The sequence below is a fragment of the Panicum virgatum genome, chromosome 2N (assembly GCF_016808335.1).
Source record: "Panicum virgatum strain AP13 chromosome 2N, P.virgatum_v5, whole genome shotgun sequence".
Classification (NCBI taxonomy): Eukaryota; Viridiplantae; Streptophyta; class Magnoliopsida; order Poales; family Poaceae; genus Panicum; species Panicum virgatum.
The window spans coordinates 46,379,474-46,396,486 of record NC_053146.1 but is presented as its reverse complement, the minus strand read 5'-3'; the positions used below and the strand labels follow the sequence as shown (position 1 = coordinate 46,396,486).

At 43.4% G+C, this 17,013-nt stretch overlaps 3 protein-coding genes across 3 annotated transcripts; 1 reads left to right on the top strand and 2 right to left on the bottom strand.

Moving 5' to 3' along the window:
- The first annotated feature begins 1,808 nt into the window (after positions 1-1,808).
- LOC120660746 (AT-rich interactive domain-containing protein 4-like) lies at positions 1,809-8,719 on the top strand. Its single transcript, XM_039939378.1, has 16 exons — positions 1,809-2,898; positions 2,985-3,238; positions 3,335-3,526; positions 4,016-4,069; positions 4,631-4,719; positions 4,793-5,045; positions 5,130-5,186; positions 5,794-5,825; positions 6,245-6,380; positions 6,456-6,626; positions 6,775-7,371; positions 7,469-7,606; positions 7,702-7,800; positions 7,946-8,046; positions 8,133-8,223; positions 8,312-8,719. The coding sequence occupies exons 2-16, from the start codon at positions 3,074-3,076 to the stop codon at positions 8,441-8,443; spliced, it is 2,307 nt and encodes a 768-aa protein (XP_039795312.1). The 5' UTR covers positions 1,809-2,898; positions 2,985-3,073; the 3' UTR covers positions 8,444-8,719.
- A 458-nt stretch (positions 8,720-9,177) lies between these two features.
- On the bottom strand, positions 9,178-9,840 carry LOC120660745 (16 kDa gamma-zein-like). The gene has a single exon (XM_039939377.1). It carries the CDS (start codon positions 9,772-9,774, stop codon positions 9,310-9,312), a length of 465 nt encoding a protein of 154 aa, XP_039795311.1. The 5' UTR covers positions 9,775-9,840; the 3' UTR covers positions 9,178-9,309.
- A 2,805-nt stretch (positions 9,841-12,645) lies between these two features.
- LOC120662679 (50 kDa gamma-zein-like) lies at positions 12,646-13,658 on the bottom strand. Its single transcript, XM_039941775.1, has 2 exons — positions 13,326-13,658; positions 12,646-13,226 (listed from the first exon to the last, which is right to left on the bottom strand). Exons 1-2 carry the CDS (start codon positions 13,656-13,658, stop codon positions 12,867-12,869), a joined length of 693 nt encoding a protein of 230 aa, XP_039797709.1. The 3' UTR covers positions 12,646-12,866.
- Between the last annotated feature and the right edge of the window lie 3,355 nt (positions 13,659-17,013).

Below are 17,013 nucleotides of genomic sequence, written 5' to 3'. Positions count from 1 at the left end.
ATCGCCAAATTAGTAAAAGTAGGTTAGTTCAACTTAGATAAAGCAAACAAAAATTGCTTATATTGGAAAAAATAGGTTAGTTTGACTTAAATAAAGAAAAATAAATAAAATGTTTAAATTTTAGGACGAAAGGATCGGAGTAGATGCAAATGGTTAGTTATCATGTACCAGTGTGCTGAGAAGAAAGGCTGGTTTAGGTGCAAAATTCAAAATTCCAAAACTATCATATTGAATGTGTGCGGCACATGCATGAAGTATTAAATCTAGACGAAATATTGCATAGTTTGCTTGTAAATTATGAGATGAATCTAATGAGTCTAATTAGGCCATGATTAGCCACTAAATTGCTACATTAAATATATGCTAATTACAGATTAATTAGTCTTAATAAATTCATTTTGTAGTTTACAGAGGAGTTCTGTAATTATTTTTGTGATTAGTCTATGTTTAATACTTCAAATGTGAAAAGATTCTCTTTCAAAAATTTTACACGGTGCATCTGATCAAGGCTGAAGTTTGTGGAGGAATACATATTTCTTGTTTAATGAGCGTGCATATTTATCAGTGCGTGCATATTTATCGGTGCTAGGAGAGGCAAACGAGATAGCACCGATGTAACTATGTAAGAATGAAAAGTATAGTTGTTGGGGGGCCAATATGCATTGTATATATTCATGCTATGGTTCTCTCCAGGCGTTAACCTAACTTAATATGATAGATGCAGTTATATCTTTAAAAATAAAATACTAAACGATGGACTACAGCTATCTATGAAGGCCATAAAGTGAGAATGTTGCATAACTAACCTCTGTGAAGGATGCAATCCATGCTACAAAATCTATGTCGAGCACAAACTTTTATGACAACAAGCGCCCACACTCTCCTTGCTCCATGGAAGGCTCACTTGGGTACTATCGTGAATGGGCTTCCCTCCCATTTGAATATTTATTGTCTGTGAGTGATGATCATCTCTCCCTTATTAGCAGCGGTGGAGCCTCCTACCTTCAATTCCTGCATCTGCCCCTACTTATTAATTCAACAATACTTCTCCTTTTTTTTGTTTGATAGATCATCCATCTTCAAGAAAAATGAAAAGTTTAGATGGCAAAAAATTATGAACCAAGACAGGGAATTCTAAGATGGGAAGTTCAAAAGTTTTGAGTTGATAGAGAGGTTTCCGTTTAAACTTTGAATTCAACATAAAGGTTTGAATAAGGTTCCGTTTAAAATTATGTACTTGTTATTTGCCATTGTTCTCCTCTATAACGTGGCTTTGAGACTGACTCCACTAGCTTCACGATGATAACTATGTAGGAGTATGTGAGCACTCGAAGATTATATAAATTTTTAAAGATAAGAACCAAATTGAAGCGGTTATTCTTATGCTACAAAAATTACCCTCACCGCAGGCGACAAAGAAATTCGATAATAAGCAGTCTATTCGGTTGGCTGATCAGCCAGGGCTGGTGGCTGATTTGTACACTGTAGCAACAGCGTTATGTGTCAACGGTCACCCGTCCAGCCGTCAGCCCAGCCACTTCCACCCATCCGAACAGGCCAAGATGGTTAGCGGGGCATTAACTTTGTTCATTCACTGTCATAAAAATAGTGGCACGACCAACCGCACATGGGCCGATGGGCCCCCATCTCATGCAGACGCCAGACGACGGCGCCCAGAACAGGACCCACCAGCCAGAGACAGGCGCCCGTCCCGTGACGCTGACGGTGACGGCGCGTGAGCCCGGCGTCGCTCCACCGCTGGGAACACGCCGAAACGGATCAAACGGGCCCTTCGCTCCCAGCCTCCCACGACTCCACGAACACCACGAGCGAGCAAACCAACCCCGTGCACGGTCCCCGAGTCCCGATGCACTCGAGCGCCCAAGCCCGATCCCCGATCGAAGGCAAGGTAACCAACGAACCCTACGCCACACCGAATCGATCTGCACCGAACACCCGCCACCGAATACCATGCAGCAGCAGGCCCAAAAGCAGCAGCAGGCAGAGGCAGCATCCATCCCCCATATTCCGATCCCGGCAAAAACAATTCTTCCAGAAAGAGATTATTTCCCCCCAAGCCAACCCAATCCCGCTCCCGAAATTCCTAATCTTTTAATCCGTGTTTTTCCTGCGGCCCGCGCCCCTGGCTGGGAGCAGTAATGAAGCGGAGGAGGAAAAGGAGAAAACGAAAAAGCGCCAGGAAAACAACGCACCAGCACCAGCGGGGGACATCAACGCATCGACGGCGCGTTACTAACGCGATCAGGAAAGGATGCAGCAGGCGATGCGTGTGATTACGAGAGGGTGAGCAGGCGCGGGGCTAAAATCCGAGCAGGAAAAGTCCGCGAGAATCTCCCGGCCGCCCTCCCCACGCCCGTCAAAAAATCCAATCTTGACGCCTCTCCCTGGGCGCGCCCGGACTGTTCCAAAGTTTGCGCCTCTCTGCGATGCGGGATTGTTTCTTGGCTGTTGGTTGGCCGCCGCTGGTAATGGGAGGAGTCCCGCCTGCCTGATCCGCCCGCTGCTGTTCCCATTTTTTTCTACGGGTTCTTGGAGGGAGATCTTCTCTCGCTCTCGTCTGGATTGCGCTTCGTGTGGTTGGTTGGTTGCTTCTGCTGTGTGTTTGGCTCGATCGGGATGGGGGCGTGGGCCGATTCGCCACCACCACATCTACTAGGCCTCTTCTTTTTTATTGCCTCCGCAGTGGGATTTGCTTTCGCGTTGGTGTGAGCTATTTCCGCAAATCGTCTAGGGCTGGCCGAGGCGCCGTGCGTTCTCGCGCACTTTACTCTTCCTATTCCCCCCTTCGCCCCCGGATCGAATCCGCTGCTTGCCGGCCGCGCCCGGCCGTCCATTCGAGCTGCGCCGCCACCGATTCCGCCGCAAAATCGCGCCCTGGTAAGGTTGCCCGCCCAGATTCGTGGGGTTTCGCTGCGGATTTGGTTGGATTTTGGGGGATTCCTGATCCGGTTTCTGTGTCGCAGGGCTTGTTGCATGAAGGCGTGAGGCAGATTTGGAGAGGAGGGGTTTCTCTTGTCCGGCCGCCGTCGGGGAAGGCTCCGACCAGCCAGCCATGTCTCAAATCCAGAGCTTCTCGCGGAGCAACTGCGTGCTCCTCGCCGTGCTGTGCGGGAAGCACGCCGAGAAGCGTGTGACGGCAGCGAGGTCCGGGCCGGAGGCGAAGCGGCTGCGGCCGTCTTACCCGTTCCCTGAGCTTAGCTCGGCCGGCAGATTGGAGGTCAGTTGGGGGGTGTTCTCGCTTGAGTGTGGTGATGGTAAATTTTCTGCTCCCCCTCTCTTTGTGTGAGCTGAATGAAGGGGCTTTCGAATGCAGGTGCACACTTTGTTCAATCCTACACCTGAGCAGTTCCTCGAGGCGCAGCGAGTGGTGCAGCCCAACTTCTTGTACATCCAGGGGCAGCAGCTTGAGGATGAGAAGGAGATTGGCTCGCTTGTGTGGGGGGATGCCGATGTCTCTGACCCGCAGGCGTTCAGCACTCTCATTAGCCCACCATTCCCCACGATAGTAAGCTCTGGGCTTTTCTCAAGTGTGTGCATTGTTATTATTTGTTCATCAAATGATGATGGCAGCTTGTAGCGCATTTGGCTGTTAATTGAACGGTATATGCCATGATGTGATAAAAGCGACTTTGCCATTATGTTTGTTTCGCTATTGCATTTCACAACAATTGCCTATTACTTGAACTAGCAGGCTGATTGTCTTGTCTTACAATACCCATGTCGCAACTACTTGAGTAAGCTTGGTACTCTGGTGCTTAATCCGGTTCCGAATAATTCAATACAAAAATTATAATTTCTGACCGTTCCACGCACCATACTATAAAATGTTTCATCTAGATAATGGAAATACATGTTGTTTTATGCGCTTCACATAAATGCATATGGAACATGGATTGTACGCAACCTTTGTGATGTTCTGTTATATTATTTATGTTGCCACATGGACCCAACTCTTTAGATTTTAATGGTTGCTGATACCATACTCTCAACACAGGTATATCTGGAAGTTCCTATTGGTGAAAAACTTGCACAAGCAGTTCATTCAAAGGTAGACAGTTTCCCTGTACAATAATCGCATCTCTTGAACAACTAGAATATTACTCATCATTTGCAAAAGAGTGATTTTTTGGGTTGCATGCAGTCAACCTATCAACTTATTTATCATCAATTATTTTGTGTATATTGAGATTGAGCATTTGAAAATGTCATGTGGATTTATCTCAAAATACTTTGATACCTATAATTTTGCTATGGTTTGTAGATATACTACTGTAAAATTACTACTCAAAAGTCCCGCTGGACACTGTATCAATGTCCAAAATATATTTTTTTGCCTTTTTATTACTTGAGTGGGTATTTTCCTGCTTCCCATAGCAAATCATGTTTTTATGGATTTTAGTTTTGCTTTGTTTTGTTCGACAACAATGTCATGTTGCTCCTACCTTATTGTTTACAAATCTATTCATGCCAATTTTTCCTCCTTATGTTTCTTAACATCTAAACAAGTTGTTAAGTCATTAGGTGCCACATGTTCGTAATTTATTGATTGAAGCAAAACAAATTTTGTTATTTTTGGAGCTTTGCAAATGTTGATATTATTTTATTTCAGGGGATCCCGTATGTAATATACTGGAGAAATTCATTCTCATCTTATGCTGCATCTCATTTTCGCCATGCACTGAATTCAGTGATTCAAAGGTATTCTCCCTCCGTCTTCAATAAGATCCAAATCAGTAGAAATGTTAACTGAATGGCTCATGCTTGGATGCAGTTCGGTGAGCCATACATGGGATGCTTTTCAGCTTGCTCATGCATCCTTCCGTCTACATTGTGTAAGAAACAATCATGTGCAAAGTGTTAAACTTGGTCCTCGTCTCCTGGGGGATGCTCCAAAAATAAATATAAGCCCACCTGAGACTGAGATGGTTGATGAAGAAGTTTCTTCTGAAGTGACCCCAGCTATAAAAATATATGATGAAGAAATAAACATAAAATTACTTCTCTGTGGAGTGCCATGCACCTTGGTAAGCTTTTATATTTATGTCCAAACATTATTCCTTATATTATTCGAATGCAAACTAATGATTCTCTTTTTTACTCTCCCATAGGATCCTTGTTTATTGGGCTCTTTAGAAGACGGTCTGAATGCACTTCTGAATATTGAAGTATGGACTATAATTCTAGCTTACAATCCCTATTGTGTGGAAACTTCTTTTTTTTTTTCTTCTTGGAAGTGACTGATGATTCCTCAGTCTTAATGCTGTCCTGAAATACACTTCATAGTCCATAAAATTTTTGTTTGGAAAATTACTTCTCAATAGATATGATAAAAAGTATTGCTTTTTTTGTGTATGTGGTAGTAATTCAGATATATGGAAAATGTTATGCCTTTATTTCAGTACCCATGACCTGTATTCACTAATTTGCGTGCATATTTACTGTAAGGACCATATAATAAAATCCAGTTAGATGTGCAACCCAAAGGCAGATCACATATAAGCACTACTAGATAAGTTGTGTGACTGCTGTTTGTCAAGGAAATTACTGAACTCCATTTGCAAGATGCATTTTTTCATCTATTAGTTGGTCTATTTTTATTAATCAGATCACAATTTTTGGATTTCTTGTTCAAAGGATGCTGATATTAAAAAAGAACCATGCAAATATTAGATGTTCCATGTTGGTAGTTATGAAATTCTTATATAAAACTTCTGATTTATTCTTGCATCGCTTGAAGAGCTCATGTTATGATTGGCTTTTGTTTTTTCACAGATTCGTGGGAGCAAACTGCAGAACCGAATCAGGTATCTTTGATTGTTATCTGATATAGTTCTAGTTCCTTTTATCTTTATATTGATGACTCTGTGAGTTATTGATCAAATTTGGTTGGCATGTTGTCATGCACAATTGTGTTGGTAGTTCATGCTCAATTTGTAGATGCGTATTATTCTCTTACGGTTTATTAGAAGAAAATGACGATGGTATGTCTAGAAACATAACATTATTTATGGGAAAAATGAGCAAGTGAGCCTTCATTGATAAAACCATTGTATTAAGAAATGAGCCTTTATATTTGCTATCTACCTTCTGCATGTCAAAGTTGCCTCAATACTGATATCTCATTGTGTGAAGAAACTTAAATCTGTCGTTAACTGTCAATGTGCCTTTGCTGTAGATTGTTTTCATCAGCAAAAACTAATTTGTTGTTTGTCCTGTCTGGCAGTGCCTCTCCGCCACCTCTTGAAGCTGCATCCTTACCACGTGGGATGGTTACTATGCGCTGTGATATCAGTACTTGCAGTTCTTCCCATGTGTCACTTCTCGTTTCTGGTAGTGCACAAACTTGTTTTGATGATCAGGTACCTATTTCTCTGACTTAGGATATGTTTTTTTATCCTGCTGCAAAGTAATACAGTGCTCACCTGTCTGTGCAGCTTCTAGAGAGCCACATCAAGAATGAAATAATCGAGAAGAGCCAGCTAGTCCGTGCTCCCTCAAATAATGAGGATAAGTTATCATCAAGTGAGCCTTTAACTTCCATGTCCATGGCTTGTGGGGCTTCTACGTTTGAAGTTTGGATGACACTACCTAAGTGGGCAGCGCAGGTTAGTTTACAACACTTGTTGCGTATAGTATGCATTCCTTAGAATTTCATTATGTGTTTATGTTTGTTTTTATCATATTTTCTTTCACTTGTATGATTGAATGAGTATTTGTTCATCTTGAACTTAATATTCTTCTTTGAATGTTTAGGTTCTGAAGCATCTAGCACCAGAAATATCATACAGAAGCTTGGTAGCACTTGGAATTGGTTCTATTACTGGTACTCCTGTTGCTTCATTTGAGAGGCGAGATGCAGACCGCCTTCTTTTCTTTTGCACAAGTCAGCGCAAAGATTTGGTTAATGAAAATGGTCCATATTTTCATCTGCCAAGATGGTCAGCCTCGCTTACCAAGGACAGAACTAAAGCGGCTTCAGAATCAAAACCAAATCTGTTGGGTAGAAATGGAGTTGTAGAAGACAAGAAATACCTGATGGAAGGACCTTCCTCGTTCCCATCCTTCAAGGCTAAATTGAAACCTGCAACAATGAGGCCTATTCCTCATTCTCGAAAGCAACAAATGCATCCTTTCATGGGTTTACCTGAAACTGCGCTTCATGATACTAGTCTGGTTAAGCCAAGCTTGCCAGTTGCGCCACCTGTGAAGCATAGTTTAGTATCTTCTGCCCCAACCACACATAGAAAATCAACATCAGGGCCATCTCATACTCCATCAGTCATTCAATTGAATCCTCTGCCAATGAAGAAACATGGATGTGATAGGTTGCCCATCCAAGTATGCTCTGAGGTACACATCTTGAACCTTCATGGGTCATTGCGATCATATAATTCTGCACAACTACATAATTAGGCTAGAAGTATGATCTGCTCTTTACCTTGTTTAGGAGGACTTCTTGAAAGATGTTATGCAGTTTTTAATTCAGCGGGGCCACAATCGACTTGTACCTCATGGAGGACTTGCTGAATTTCCTGAGGCAATCCTTAATGCCAAACGCCTTGATCTCTATAACTTGTACAAAGAGGTAAATATTGACACTTATTTTTTGCGAACTAATAAGGTCAAAGAATAGCATGTATTTCAGCTTGTTTCCTGATAAAGATTTTGATTCTCTTCTAGGTGGTATCTAGAGGTGGATTTTATGTGGGCAATGGCATAAACTGGAAGGGTCAAGTATTCTCAAAGATGCGCAACCATACTGCAACAAATAGAATGACTGTATGTATTTATTGTTCGGTTCTCTGATATTTTTCTTTACCTTCTGATCCTGCGTTTTAGCTTCTTGCTGAAGGACTGGGGACAACCTTGTATTGAATCTAGTGAAACTGCATTCTAACTGTACTCCTTTTCTATATATATTTAGGGTGTAGGGAACACATTGAAAAGGCATTATGAGACATACTTGTTGGAATATGAGTTAGCGCATGATGATGTGGATGGTGAATGCTGCTTACTTTGTCACAGGTTTGATGGCACATTCATTCAATCTGTCTGCTTCAATACTTGTATTTTCATGATTGAATCTAAGACCTCCTTTTATGTAATTCCAGTAGCGCACCTGGTGATTGGGTGAACTGTGGTTTATGTGGTGAATGGGCCCACTTTGGTTGTGACAGACGACAAGGGCTAGGCACTTTCAAGGTAAAAAAAAAGAAAAGAAATTCATCATCTTACCCTTTCCTGAAGTCACTAGCTTTATTTCACGAGTTGCTTGCTTTTTTTTTTGCAGGATTACGCGAAGACAGATGGATTGGAATACATCTGCCCCCATTGTAGTCTAGCAAACTACAAGAAGAAGCCGCCGCCGCCAAAAGTAGCTAATGGTTTTGCTAATGCCGCATCTGTATCACGAAATGTTTAATTTTCATCTTAGTTTTCTTTACTTTTTTTGGCCCCATGTTTTGTGGGGGGAGAAGAGTCATTAGAGTAGAAAATAGGCTGATGGAAAGAGAGGGGAGAGGGCCTCGAAGGTATGTAGTATTTGATCTGTATCATCCCATTAATTTAGTGGTTATGAGGTTTATATAGCATGTAACAACTGACAACAGACAGGTGCCTACAGTAGCTGTTGGTTAGATGTGGTAAGCTTCTGTTTATACAAGTCTTGCTGTGTTTATATTGATGCAGCACTTGTTTCCTTTGCCTCCTTTCCTGAAACATTTGATGGAACAGTCGTGCACTTGAAAGCTGCTGGGTGCTAGCAAAGCGATGCATTTGGTTCAGTGACTTTGCATTCGTACGGTTTCTGTTGTTACCTTCTGTCAAAACGGACCTAATAATGGGCCAAATTTGAATGAAATGGGATTTCGACGTGGCTCGTTGTTGTCGCCCCTCTTGACATTCGGTCCAAACTAGGACATCACCCCCCTGTTAACAAGTGCGAAGCGTGGCCTCCTGTTTCTTCCTCCTTCCCTTAGCTCGTCTTTCTCGTTTCTTTTGCAAACGAGCGGTAGCGTAAGAAAGTTGCTCGTGATTTTTCCTTCACTCCTCTTTCTCGTTTTTGTTTCACAACCATTCTGAATACTTCTGAATACTCGTTGTCACATTGATACATGGTCGGAAACTCTTTATTGTTAACAAGAGGGATCTCGTTGACATGTTGTAAGGAATTATATATATATATTCCCAATTATTCATGTCATTGCCTCACACATGGTGATGCATAATGACACTTTATTCCCCCATAGCTAGCTAGCTAGCCAGCGGCCACATCTTACATTAGCTCATTTAAGGCACACCGCCGGCGGCGGCGCCGCAGGGAGGCTGCTGGTGCATGCCACAGGCCGCCGTCAGCTGCTGCGCAACCTGCGCCGCCACCATCGCCGCCTGGCCCTGAGGACCATGGATCCCGCCGTACGGCGGCTGCTGCTGCACCATCTGGAGGACCATGGAGTAGACGGCGTGGTACTGGTGCTGCGGGTCCACCTGCCTGAGCTGCAGGCAGCACTGCTGCCGCAGCATCTGGCACTGCGGCGTGCAGTAGGGCGTCGCCATCGGGCTGCACTGCTGCCTCAGCAGCTCGCCGCACTGGGTCAGCATCGGCAGCTGCGGGTAGGTCGTCTGCTGCGGCTGCTGCTGCTGGCACGGGCACTGGTGCAGCGGCGGCGGCGCCTGCGCCTGGCCGCACGTGTGCGTGGAGGTCGCGCTCACGGCGAGAGCTACGAGGGCGAGGGCAACGAGCACCGCCTTCATGGTGTTAGTAGCTAGCTGTAGGTTCGGTTGATCTGTTCTTTGGTCTATCTGTAAACCGAGCTGGAAGATCGATGGTGGTGGTGAAGAAGAAGCGCTAGGCGTGTGAGGGTTATTTATAGATATTGATGCTTCTTGTACCTTGCAACGATTGCTTTAATTAGCGGACGTGTGTGGATATAACGAATGACTCATCACTCACTTTGGAGCAACAAGTCGAGGTTGATCTCGATTATTCGCTCCGTACTTTCGCATGCCTCATTTTTGTTGGGTTGTAGGTGCTGTGTTGAGATAAAACAAATTGGACATGTAAGCTTGATCCGGCTTTGTCAATTCACTTTACACGTCAATGAATAGTGTCTCTCCTGCTTTTTCACGAAACTAACTTTGTAATAATGTGGTGTGGGTTGTTTGTAATGTTGTGTGAGCTGTTATATTAGCATATATCAGGTCAGTGTGACTTGGGCATGACTCACTATCTCTCATGTGCATAGAAAGGATCCGTTTATACAGATTCAATGTCTTCACGTGCAACTGAATTTGCAACGTGCTGTGATTTGTTAAGATAACAGCAAGCTTTTTTTTAGGGCATATAACACCTAAGCCTTACTGCCAAAGGTTGTCACATGTTCCTCACTTTACGTGTTAAGTTTGATCCGTAGATGAACATGTATTTAAGAAGCAACCTACTGGTATCGTCCAAGCAACTTGCAAAAATCCACCAGACAAGCCTAGCAGATATCTAAAACTTGTGACTAGTTTCAGAGAGCTTGCGTTGCGGGGTCTCTGCAGTGATCTGTATTTTATTACGTGAAAGCATCTAGGCCGATAGATGCTCCATGGTAAGTTTCAATGATTAGTGGCAATCATATGTGATTAACAATTGTTTTGAAGGAATTATCTTATACCGGTTAAGTCGCATATGAAATATGAAAGAAGAACTCTCAAAATTCATGATCAACGACAGACTCAAATTTCCAAGATTAAGGACATTTCTAATTCAAGTGTCACGAGGAGATGAATGACACTTGATTTAGTTCAGATTTTATAGTTTTTAGTTCGTTACCATACTATAATGATGTTCATGAGTTAGTAGCTTGATCTGATTTGAGTTGGCCTTAGAATTCTTGCACACTTGTTTAATAAGTTCAGCTCAAGACAGCCCAAAGAACTCAGAGAAACACTTGGAAGAAGAAAGAATCGAAGAACGAATCAAACCCAAGTCAGAAAGGGCAGAAAACTGAAAACTCAGTGACACCAGATTTTCTGGTGGGCCATCGGATCATCCTATGACTCCTGACCGGAAGGTCCGATGCCTTAGGACAGGGCGAATACACTGTACACCTTGGATCCAGTTGGAAAACTCAGTACCACCGGATAATCCGACGCCCCAATAATGGGCATCAGACTAAGCACCGGACTTTCACTCAGAGAGCATGTTTCGCAGGTTTTAAAAACTCCTATTGCACCTGAAGGTCCGATGCCCATCAGACCAAACACCGGGCTTTCACTCTGAGAGCATGTTTTGGGGTTCTTGGAAATGTCTTCAGCACCGGCCGATCCGATGCCCATCAGATCAAGGAACTAGACTAATATCGTCAGAACTGTTACTCTGTCAGGGCTACAACGGCTACTATTTGCGGTCAGAGTGACCGGAAGGTCTGATGCTACCCCATCGGAAGATCCGATGCCTCCTAACTTTTTGCAGAAAGTTAGTAACGGCTAGGGTGGATCTCTACCCTTTATAAGGTGGTTCCCCGGGTCATTTGAGATGCCTTTGGACACAGTAAACACCTGAGGACACTCTTGTGCTAAGAGAATTCTAACTTTTTGCAGAAAGTTAGTAACGGCTAGGGGGGATCTCTACCCTTTATAAGGTGGTTCCCCGGGTCATTTGAGATGCCTTTGGACACAGTAAACACCTGAGGACACTCTTGTGCTAAGAGAACAAATCTAGAGCTTGCGCTTCATCAATTTCATCAAGAATTCATCCTTTGGAGAGTGGCAAGTGTGCTTGAGCTTTGGACCAACTTAGTGAGGGTCAAGTGAAGGCTTAGGAACTTGTTAATCTTGGTGTTTGACGGCACCTAGGTGGTCTTGGTGATCGGAGGATCTTGGTGAGCTCTTGGAGTTTGTGGGAGTCCCAAGACAAGGAGATTGTACACGGTGTGAAGCTCGCCGTTCCGGAGATGGAGAAGGAGCATTCTTAGTGATCACTTGCTCTTTGTGATGCAAGGGAGCTCAACCCTTTGTGGGTACTCCAACATGGACTAGGTGGAGCGTCAACTCCTCGATATCATGGGAAAAAATCCGGTTGTCTGGTGCCCTCACTCCTTTCATTCAAGCATTTAAATTCAGTTTTATCACCTTTGTTGTTGTTTCTTTTGCTTGCTTGTTGCGTAGGAGTTGATCTTGCTAGTGTGACTCTTTATCTAGTATGTTCTTGATAGTGTAATCTCCTCTAGGGCGATGGACATGCTAATGTGTTTTCATACCTAGGACTTATTTGCTAGTGTGCTCTAGTTGCTAGGTTTGAACTCTAGGTTTGGACAACACTAGTATAGGCTAAGGACCGATTAGATTTGAAAAAGTCACAATTCAACCCCCCCTCTTGGGCCTAGATCCATACATTACGTACCCGTACAACATATATATTATGTAAAGGATACTTCATGCCAAGTTTTCCCTAGCATATTTTATATTCGTATTTTGAAATATAAAAAATAGAGCTAAAATAGGATTTATCTATATCTTGGATAGACCTTGTTGACTGTTTCAGAATCATATGGTCCACACTTCGGGTACGTATCCAAGCCCCGAGCCAAATTAGGTGTCATGATCCAAATGTATTGAAGGTCTGATGAGGCTGTGTCATACAATTTGTGACCCAAAATCCAACATATCTTCTTTAAATCCAACTTTACAATTCCATATATAAAGCACCCATGATCCTTCATAAAAATATAGTAGGCATCACACACATTGGTTTGGTATCATCACAATATTCAGATACCATTATTCAAGCATCATTGATGCATGATAATTTATTTCTTAATATTCACTATAAAATATTACGGCTTACTAGCCATAGTGCCTTAATAGCGGGTAGCATCCTTGTGGCATGGATTATTTTGGCCATACAAGTGGTACATGCCGCACATTGATGGTAGGTATTGTGCTGCCATCAATATGGCCATCTCGCTTTGAGAAGCCTGCTGAGGCCCATAGAACCCATATGCTTGTTGTTTGTCCTCTTGCTGCTGTTGGTGGTAGGTAAATGACCGAACCATGCTATTGATTGCTTGGTGGAGGTACCCTGGCTTGATCTGCCTAAGCTCCTGGCAACATTGTTGTCGTAGTACTTGGCAGCTACTCGGTTGTAATAAACGTGATTGGAGGAAAGGCATTGCTAGCGGGTTGCATTGCTGTCTTAAGAATTCATGACAATTGTTCAAATTTTGGCTACCACTATAGTAGTTGTAGCTACACCTTGTCATCTGTTGCTTCTTATTGTCTTGCTGACTAGTTTTTTGCTCGTAGCTATATTGACATGGTTGTTGTTGCAATAGTGGCTGGTTATGGCGCTGCTGATAGTATTGATGCTGCGGTGGTTGTTGCTGCACTTTATCTTGATATTGCTGGGGATGTTGTTGTTGCGGCTGGTCATGATGTTGTTGTTCTGACTGCTCATGATGCTCTTGTTGGGGTTGTTGTTGCAAATGAACCTTCTGTTGTTGGTGATGTTGCTGTTGTTGTTGTTGTGGATGATTTTTCTGTTGTTGGTGTTGCTCGTGACCTTGCTCACCACAACTGCAAGGTCCAATTTGCATGGAGGTAGCACTTGCAATGAGAGCCGTGAAAGCAAGGATCACAATCATCTCCTTCATGGTTGTTGGATTGGTATCGCCGATGTTGTGCTTTTTATTTTGGTGTCTATAATTCCAAGCTAAATGGATATGGTGGTGGTGATAAAACGATGTTGGAGGCTTACTTATAGATTTGATGGCATAATTTCTTGCCTTTAAGCATGCTAATGCTCGTACGCTACTACTTTTGATGACTGTTTTCTTGGAAGTATGACTCATCACTCATTTTACATATAGATTCAATGGTGGATATGGATTCATTTTGTGCCTTTGTGGAGCTAACTTTGTTGTTTCATGCAGGATTAGGTAGCTTGCTATGGCATCACTTTACATGTCATGGACTATTGTCCTTTTCCCTTCTTGATAAAGCTAATCATATAATGTTGTGTGAGTTGGTTGTAATGTTGAATGAGCTGTTAGATGATATCGGATCAATACAGATCTTCGCATGACTCACTGATTTGATATAGATGCAATGGCATAGGAACTAGATGACTCCACTTTCACGTAATTAATAGAGTGTTAATGATTTCATTTTACTATTTGACTGTCACTTTGTGGTCTGACTTTCAATAATCAAAGCCCTATAACCAATCATATTGATTCACAGCTAGACTAATTCATAGGTATCCTTCAAGAAACGAGATTAGAAATCAGTCAGTCAACTCCAATTCTTAAAGAAACAACGAGTAGAAGTCTAAACATTGTGACTTGGTTCCATAGAGTTGGTGAATCGTGATGTCGGTGTTTACCGCCCAGCCTGCTCAGGGATACTCTTTGCAGTAAGATTTGTAGGTAGGGATCGACTGCTCTGGAACTGGATGGTGCAAGGAACACAAAGATTTAGACAGGTTCGGGCCGCGAGTTGCGTAATACCCTACGTCCTGTGTGGTTGTTTGTATTGCCTTTAGCTGTTGATTTGAGGGGGTCCCTGCCCGCCCTTATATATCCGGGGGGACAGGGTTACATGGAAAGTCCTAGCCGAGTACAGTTGGAGTCCTACTACAACACAATCGGGTAGTTTTCTTTGTACTGCAGCTAGTTCTACGCCTATTCGGGTAGTTACAAGAGAGGTAAAGTACATCCATGAGTTATCTCTTACTTTAGAACGTTCTATGCCTATAAGCAGTCCCGCTGCCCCGGGTCTGACAAGCCCCCGAGCTCTTCGTAGCCGAGTCCTGCAGGCATTGAGTACTTGGCTGGGCGTCGTCGAGTACTTCAAGTAGTCAGAACGTCCTCCTGGTTGTTTCTGAGCCTTCCTTCGGATACATCGAGTAGTCCCCCAAGTACTTCCGGTTGCTTTGAGGCTGTGAGGTGCTCAAGCTCTGAAATCTTTATCATATATGGTGCGTGAAGTATTCGCGTTCCATATGGAGTAGCCCCCGAGCCTTAGGTTGAATCGCAGAATCAGGCTGAGGGTCACTTTAGTCTTTTTCCTTCATTTTTTCCAAAAGATTTGAAAAATAAATCTCTGATGTACGTATCCCGCAGCCCCCGAGTCTTGAATTTAAATCTCTCAGTTTAGATTTAAGAATCAAAAACTCGTGGCAAAATATGTGATGAAAACCTCCCAGAAAAGTAAACCATCCTTTGATATTCCAGGTATTCACGAAATTGCCATCAAAGACCATATAAACTCAATCTGTAACTTCTGGGGCTTTCATCCTCTTGTCTCCTGGCCGCCGTCACTTTCAGGTTTACACTTCCCAACTGCCTGTAATATCCATTAACCCCTCTCGTAGCCCCTGAGCCTAAACTCGTGACATTGAGATGGCTCCCAAGAAGAACAAATCTGAGGTTGAAGATGAAGCAGTTGCAAATCTTTCGACGGGATGGCGCAAGAGCAAAATGTTCCAAGCAGCTGTGCAAGAATTGGAAAATATGGGTCTTCTCCAGAGTCAAGCTGTGATCCAATGGCGCGCAGGTGAGGGAGAAGATTACCCTTTTGAAGGTACTCTTGAAACCGTTGTGTTCCGTGATTTTGTGGAATGCGGTCTTGCACTCCCTGTGTCTGAGTTCTTCCATGCTCTTATGCAATTCTGGGGAATCCAATTGCATCATGTGACTACCCAACCCATCTTGCATCTTTCTATTTTTACTCATTTCTGTGAAGCATTCCTTGGTATCCTTCCCCACTTCCACATTTTCTAACATTTCTTCACCTGCACCCGTTCCAAATGCCGCCAAACCCGCGTTGTCAGCGGATGTGAATTAGTACTTTGTTTTGAAACCCGAGACAAGTACTTAGCTTATGATCCAGCGGATAAAGGAGCTGAGTGGAAAAGTTTCTGGTTTCATGTCGGGAATTTTGAATCTCCACTTCCAGAAAGAGTTGCAGGCGCCCCCCAAGTCCAAGCACACTGGTCAAGTGCAGGACCCGGTGGCAAACAAGTTGAGTGCATCCTTCGCGCCATTGCCAATTTCAAGAACAAAGGAGCCACTGGTGATCATGTGGTCTTCTTCTTTGTGACTCGTCGGATCCAACCTCTCCAACATCGAAAACATCCTACCTTCAGATATGAAGGTACAAAGGATCCTACCAGGCTCTCGCCAGAAGCAATGGCTTATTCCGAAGCAATCAAGAGATGTTGTAAAGTACTCGATAACTTCGACAAGTCTCTGAAACTGCCAGCACTCTTTTCGGCTGTTAATCCTCCCGAGAATACCTAGGTAAGTGTTGAGCCACACTGTCGAGTACTTGTAGACAAGGGTTTGGTCTTTTGACAAATCCTTGCTTTTTCTGCAGAAAAATTATAAGACATGGTACTGCATGCCTCCGACTTCACAAAATGCTGCTCCTTCTGATGATAGCAGGAAACGGAAGGCAGCTCCTGGAGCTTTGTTACAGAGGAAAATTCACTGTCCCGACAGTGGCCAGTAAGAATCTAACATTCTTTAATTAGATCCTGTTTGCCTCAGCCTTCTTAGTTCGAATTTCGCTTGGCTAGAATCCAATATCTCCCAGCGCATGAAAAAGGTTAGATCTAGGATTTCCGTAACTGGGTACAGAATGATCCAGAAACATCTACTCGATCAGCCCCCGAGTCACCAGTAGTTGGATTGATCGAGAACTCAACTGCCAATTTGCCGAATACAGACATGCCTGGGACGTCAAATGAGTCAAATCCTGAAGCACCCAAGCTTACTCCTGTGGCGACTGAAGGTATCACAAGTGCTGCTGGAACTAGCAGTGGTAGAACTGAAGGATTGAGAGATCCTGTTGTTTGAGTAGTACCCTTCCAGTCTATGCCGCAGTCTACCCAGGAGGAATTGGGTAAGGAGCTCTTTGATGATCCATTGTTGTCGATAGACAACGTGAAGAAGCTCACTCGAGTAGAGTGCTCGCATGGAGTAATTTTTATAGTTGATCAGTTAG